Source organism: Empidonax traillii, unplaced genomic scaffold (assembly GCF_003031625.1).
Source record: "Empidonax traillii isolate 1590-97213 ecotype Southwest subspecies unplaced genomic scaffold, ASM303162v1 scaffold11:size2795301, whole genome shotgun sequence".
Lineage (NCBI taxonomy): Eukaryota > Metazoa > Chordata > Aves > Passeriformes > Tyrannidae > Empidonax > Empidonax traillii.
Genome location: NW_020955204.1, coordinates 2,037,431 through 2,044,314, shown reverse-complemented (window position 1 = coordinate 2,044,314; position 6,884 = coordinate 2,037,431). Strand labels below are relative to the sequence as shown.

The 6,884-nt window shown below is 44.1% G+C and overlaps 1 protein-coding gene across 1 annotated transcript in view; it reads left to right on the top strand.

Moving 5' to 3' along the window:
• The first annotated feature begins 3,309 nt into the window (after window positions 1-3,309).
• Window positions 3,310-6,884, top strand: part of PPP1R14D (protein phosphatase 1 regulatory inhibitor subunit 14D) — a 7,491-nt gene continuing 3,916 nt past the window's right edge. The window contains exon 1 of the mRNA XM_027887589.1: window positions 3,310-3,936. Coding sequence (XP_027743390.1) covers window positions 3,754-3,936 — 183 coding nt within the window. The 5' untranslated portion in view covers window positions 3,310-3,753. The remainder of the gene's footprint in view (window positions 3,937-6,884) is intronic.

Below are 6,884 nucleotides of genomic sequence, written 5' to 3'. Positions count from 1 at the left end.
GAAAGGAGTAAGTCTGATTAGTGACATCTGACTGAAGAATATATAGGCTCCTCTCTGCACGTTGGTGGGAAGGTAGTAGTACTTCTCAGGTGAGAGGTGAGGACTGTGTGAGCTGGAAATCCCAGCGTTTTTCCTGAAGTCTCCAGGAGGTGAGGGTGAGAGATGATACACTCTCCCTCATTAGAACTCTGGGGCAATGGTGCAGCCTTTTTGGTTTCCATGCTCCCACGGAGACACCAAAAAATAAGGGAAGTGGACGATGGACATCAAGATGCTGGGTGTATTGGTATTGCTTACTTGGGACTCTGGATTTTTTAAATCTCCAGTCCTGGCTACATTTTCTGATCTGCACAACTTTTTTTCTGTGCCTGTTCATGCTCACAGGAAATTGCAGAACCTCTTTACCTTGTGGTGTCACTGTAGTATTGATACAGTCACCTCTGCTGGCTTCACTGTTTTAATTTGTGTTAACTATCATGTTTGTAACCACAGTGAAAGTGATTATTTTCTAAAGCAGGTGGAGAGTGGCTTCTGCTGTCTTGAAGGGAAACATTCCTCCCTAGGCTGGGACTCAAGGGAAAGGGGCTGACCTGGTTCTCTGGAAAGATGAGCTGGGGCTCTACTGAATTATTAAGTACACACCACAGCCATCAGCTCCGAGAGAAAGAGAGGCACCAGCTTAGGTCACAGGTGCAGGATGGAGATTACTAAGAACAGAGGAGTGTAACTGGATCTGACTCATGCCCTTGGATGCTCTGCTGCCTGGATCAGTGTCACAGCTGCTTGGCACTACGACATATATGCTTGGCTAGGTTTGGTGGGCCTCTCTGGCACCACAGACAGTCACAAAAGTCCAACTCCACAGTACTGAATCCTCCTTCTCCTTTCAGCGGCATCTCACTCTTAGAGCAAGCCTGGAGGAACAGCAACCCGAGGTCACACACATGGAAAATGAGGCACAGTGTTTCAGTCTAACAGCTCAAAGGTGTTGGCCATGTTTAAACCCTCCTTGTTCACCAACATAAATGATACACAGATTTGCAGAGGACACAATCACAAGTAGCTGCAGCAGGAGGTCCACTGGAGCTTATGTGTGTGCAGCTCATGTGAGAAAACAGGTTGTCTGATTAGATGGCTTTGTTGCCCAAGTATGTGTATTCACTCCAGAAGTTTTGGTCAAGGTTTTTTGCCCAAGGCTATAGGGAAAGATAACTAGGTTGCAAATAAGATCACATCTTCCAGACATGCCTGAGATCTCCGAGATCCTTCTGCTGTGCATGTCCAAACAAAATGGTGAATGTCTTTCTGTCCCTTTGGCCACGCGGATCTGCTGTGATCCAAGGAAAGGACATGGTGGGGTATGGCACTGTGAAGAGAGTCATGCAGCTGCTTCTTGTTTGGTGGCAGCTGGCACTTAACACCATGGGCAGGTGGCCGGTGCACCCATAGGAGATGCTGCCTCATTCAAGGGGACAGTATCCCTTACTCTGAATGAGGCACCCAGTCCTGTTCCTGCAGGAACTTCTACCATACACTTAAGGCCTGATCTTGCACTGTTTTTGCTTCTTCATCTTGCTTTAATCATAGATTAATATAGTTTACTACTAGAGGAGGTCTACTTTATCAGTTAATATTTATTTCTATATTGCCACCTTTTAAGTCTCATCCTCTTTCTCTGGTGTTAATGCCAGCCTCTCTGGAGTTCCTTGGGACCAAGGAAATACAGGTTGTTTTCCTGCGTTTTCCCCTGTCAAGTATGTCAGTCCTTGAACACCAAAACAGAGCACTTCAAACTGAAGACAAGAACTTGTCATCTGACAGTGTTTGTCCTTTGGTCCAAAGGTACCTTGTGAAAATCTGCCTGTGTTGGGCCATATTAACCTTTGAAATGTCAATAGTTGTAAATGCATTATAAGATGTTCAATGGGTTTTGCAAGGTTTCATACAGTTAAGAATCTCTGAAGAATCTGCACTCACTGAGTATGCTCTGAGCCTCTCACAACACAGGTTTTTTGGTCTTAGTAAGAAAATTTTAGGAGTGAGATTAGAGGGAGGATATAGTCAAGCAGTGAGGAAAAATGAGTAAAGCTGCTTAAATTAAATAGCCGACAATTGTCTTCTGAACAGAAGTTTTAGACTGTCTGAAAAGCAGAGGAGATATTATCATTTTCAGAACCAGCATTTTGTGGAATTTCCTGTCAGAAAAGGCTTTTATTTTTTGCTCACATTAAGGAAGAAAAGAAGGGCTGTAATGGCCCTGCTCATTTTTCTATCACCCTGTGCACAAGATGTTGCTGGCTGGCTGCACCACCATCTTTCTGGGGACAGAACTGCGGCAGAGGGATTGGGTAAGGCTTCTAGAGGAGACCAGCCCCCTTGCAGACTATGCTGTCTGGCAGCAGCTATCAGCAGGAGAAGGGTTGGTTGCTTTTCCTTTGGTTTATCTAGCTCTTGGTCTCCCAATACCTCTGGAAATACCTTGGCTGTCAGGAGCAGCAGAGGCTTATTTGCTTTTTCCACATGAATCATGAGACTGGAGATCTTCAATCTGCTTCATGATGGAGAGTCTCAGCCTGTTTATCCGTTCAGGGGGGCAGTTCCCTGGGCAGGTTGCTGAAGGGCTCTGGGAACAGATGAATAAAGAGATGTGACAGCATCTGGAGGGTCCACAGTGTCTCAGTGCCCTGACACCCTGTAAACACAGCCAGCTTGATTTCTGTTCCTCTGAACTGCGCTGCTCACGTGTACCCTTCTAAATGGTACAGAGCAATAACGCTGCAGACCTTTAACCTGTATTCCAGTTAGAAACTGTAAACCAAGCAATGATAATATATAGTCTGATAGCAGTTTATGATGCGAAAGTGTTGATGCTATATCCTGAATCAGGCTTTCCCCTGCAGAGTCATCATGTCAAATACTGTACTATTTTTCTAATAGGAGCACAAATATTTTCTTTTATTCTAGAAGCCTCTTGCTCAGATGATCTCAAATTCAGGCCACTGGGATTTCTATAGAAATTTTTGAGAAAGCTGGAATAAACTTGGAGAATGTAGAACAATGTAAAACAAAGCTGCTGAGCCCAAGTTTGGGTTGCAGTGTCATTTCCTGACATAATGTTGTAAAACAGTGGATGTAGCCACCTGACTCCAGGCCACTTCTTATGTGTGTGATGGGTCCAGTGCTTTAGCTGGAAAATGCCAAAGACACCATTTCTATGGGAGGTAAGCCCTGTAGCTGCAGGCAAAGTAGTTTACAGAGTTGAGCATGAACTGTAGCAGGATTCAATGCATTATGTATGGATCAGCCCTCTGGAATTGCACATGCATGTAAGTTATGCCTGTAGGAAAACAGTAATTTAAAACCTCCTTCTTCCCCGCCTCTTGGAGCTGACTTACGTTAAATATTAACAAACTTGGTTCATCAATTCCCTGGTTCACTTGGCTTCTTTTAACAACAGATGTTATTACAACAACAAGTCTGTCTGCCTCCCTGCTCCTGTCAGCACAGCCAATGGTGAAACCCAAGAATCTGCAGCTGTAACTCTGCCTGCAGAGCCTGGCTGCTGCCCCTGTCCTATAGTTATCCCCAACCTTCTCCCTGAGATCACAAATGCATCCCACCTTTGGCGTCTCTGAGTAGCTTGTGTTGAGAGACACTTGTTGCAGAGAGGCTTTGGTTAAAGGAGACTGAGGAAAGGTGTGAGGGAGCCCACAGGGAGGTGAGTTCCTGTTGTCAGAGGAGGAAGCAGTGAGCATGGCCAGCAACCCCAGCGCACTGCCCCGGGTAACCTTCCAGACGCCGGAGAAACCTGAGGAGGAATCATCACACAGAAAACTGGGCAAGCTGACCATAAAGTATAACCGCAAAGACCTACAGCGCTGGCTAGACCTGGAGGAATGGATCAATGCCCAGCTGCAGGAGCTGTACCAATGCCGGGTGAGTAGCTGGGGCAAATCAGCTTGTCAGGTGAATGAATCTGGAGGCCCTGTGTTCTGGGACAGAGGTTTGCTTGCTCTGCCTCACTGGAAATAGTTTCTCATCTTCATTCTTCAGTAGGTATCTCCTTGCCACCTGCTGCAGCCCTCTCTCTGACCGCTGTGTCAGCAGGCAGAGAAGTTTGCACTGATACAATCCAACTAGCTTTAAACTGCCTGGTGTTGCACCTACTGAGGGGATGTAGCTACTGCTCAGCACGAGTAGCAGAACCTAGAGAGATGTATAAAGCCAGGATGCTTCTTGTTGCTGATCTTCATGTGGTGAGTGGCTTTGCTGCAAGCAGTATTTAAGCTAGCTGGGTTAGTTTTATCAGTGTATCCCTGATCCTTTTTGACACAACAGTGAGGCTCTACCTGCTGTTTGAAAGAGACACTTTTGTTAATGCTGTATCTGTAGCTGCAGAGTCTGGACACACTACTGGAAGAAGGAGAAGGGAAAAAAAACCTCTGTGCACAAATGTATAGATCTTATGCCGCCTTCTTCACAAATCCCCAGAGCCATCTTCCTTGCCTGAACTTCTGTTTGCAACAGGAATAGTCCTTCCTAAATTCTTTCTGCGTACCTGAGAGTTGTCCCCCTAAGAAAGATCCAGGAGTGCCTAGGTCCAGCACATGAGTGGTGCAGGTCTTTCAGCTGGTGCAGAGTAGAGGACAGTTTTTTATTGGGTAGTGTGACATTTAAGTCAAGCTCCTGTACACACTGGCTGTGTACACTGAATTTAACCTTGTACTATTGCTTCTATGCATATACTGTGCTTAGATGGATGGCTCTTATGCTGGGCGCTTTCATAAGTGATAGTGCTTTTCCACGCTTAAAAGTACCTTTGGAATGTGGTACAGGAGAAGGTGAAAGGATTTCCTACATTGTACATCATGACCTTAAGCCCATTTAAATAGCTTGACTAAGAGTCTGTAGGGCAATGGCCAATACAGTAGGAGAACATAGCTTTCTGGACTCAGAGCCCAGTACATCTTCAGTGGAAGACATAGATGCATTTAACAAATTGTATAAAACAGCTTATTCACCTCCTGGATGGGGATGGACTAAATGAACTGCCACGGCCTTTCTCTCCTGTTTCCTGTATTTGCACCCCAGCACAGTGCTATGCACATTTAAGGAAAAAGTTGATGATTGTTTAGAGTCTTCCGCTCTGAGCATCAGCAGTTTCAAATTGCAATCAACAATGGAAGTGGATGTGTTAGCACAGCCCAGGAAAGGTGGGTTTTGTGTTATATGCCACGATGATATAGAGAAGCTTTTGCCTGCCCAAGGTGATTTTCTCAGCCTGAGAGCCATAGAAAGATGTCAGCTCCATAGCTGAAAAGCCAAACTTCAGGAACTGTTTCTGAGGTTGTCTTTATTATTGTTGTTGCTGTTGTTTTTTACTACTGTAATCATTATTATCATAATTTTCTGCGTGACTTTTCTTATTTGGTATTTGTTGGAATGTACCAGAGTCTCATGCCATGTTGGGAGATAAAAATAGTTAATTTCTGTTTTAATTTATGTCATAAGCAAATAACAGGCAGCAGAAAACAAATATGGAGAAAAAGGTCCTTCCTTCAGCTGCAAATGAATGGCTCCTCTGAAAATTCCCCCTTTGGGGAATTACTGCAGTTTTAAAGAGTTAAGTTTCTGGGAGTTTTTTTGAGACAGACGAGAAGCACCTGGTAGCACCAGTCACATGACCCAAGATGGGGCTCCCCATGTGCTACTCTTACTTGCTGAAGTCTAGATAGACCTTTACACTTGTAAAGATGTGAGAAAAACAAATCATCTTATGTTATCACTTCTGCTTTTCTGAAAATTAAGAGCTGTTTACTGTTATCAGAGTAGCTGCCCAAAGGGGACATTTTTTTCCTTACTACAAAATGCCAGCAGGCACAAGTGTGAAACCCAGCCATGCCCTTACAGGAATAGATTGCCAATGGATTGCCTTTGCTAGCACCTCTCCAGCACAACAGATTTCCCTACTTCCTGGTGTATTCAGGCCAGCCTGAGATTTGCTACCAGGAACTACATAACATGATGCTGTGTCAGGTCAGAAACTATTAATAGGGTATAAAGGGGGGGCGTTACATAGGATCTTTTCAAATACATATATGTGTCACAGTAAGTTGCTTACAATCACCCAGGTGTCCAGCAGGTCCTCCTGCTCTCCTCTGTGCATTGGGGCAAGATTATTTAGGTAACTGCTACTCTTGGCTTCCTTGTGTCCACCAACTTCCATTACATTTACCATTTTCTATTACCTCTTTCTTTGCTGTACCTGCCCTTGGCAGTGCAATGTTCTTCAGTGTCTTCTAGACATTCAAATGCCAGCAAGGTTAGTTCAAACATCACCTCCTGATACAGGTAATATGAGTGCTATGATGTTTGCTGTCATGAGGCTTTTTTGCAACAGAACTAAGACTTGGTGATTTTCAAAATGATTCCTTGTACATACACTAGGACCAAAAAGCCACAGGGAATTCCTAACCTGTCTCACCCTCCTGGTCTATTTAGCTTCTCAACCAGAGACAAAGTCGAACTGGATCAACACCTGCTTTCTAAACAGTTACATGAAAACTATTACTTTTAAGAAGAAATGCTCCGGGGGCCACAGTGCAATATATCTAACTCTGGTTTATTATTTATTGTTAAGTTAGCTGCATATCAAAGTTAAACAAGGGCTTTCTACTTCCTCTCTGGCTTCCTATCAGACACTGCTAAGAAAAAGTTTCTTTTTTTCCTGTAAGTATTGCCTTTATTGTTTAATGTTTTACACATACACCTGTAAATGCTACTTGGCAATCAGGTACTGTGCTGTTTACCCAGTATCTTTACTCTGCTGATTATTATGCCAAAATATCACTAGTGTTGTGTTGTGAAAGATTCATTTGCAAATA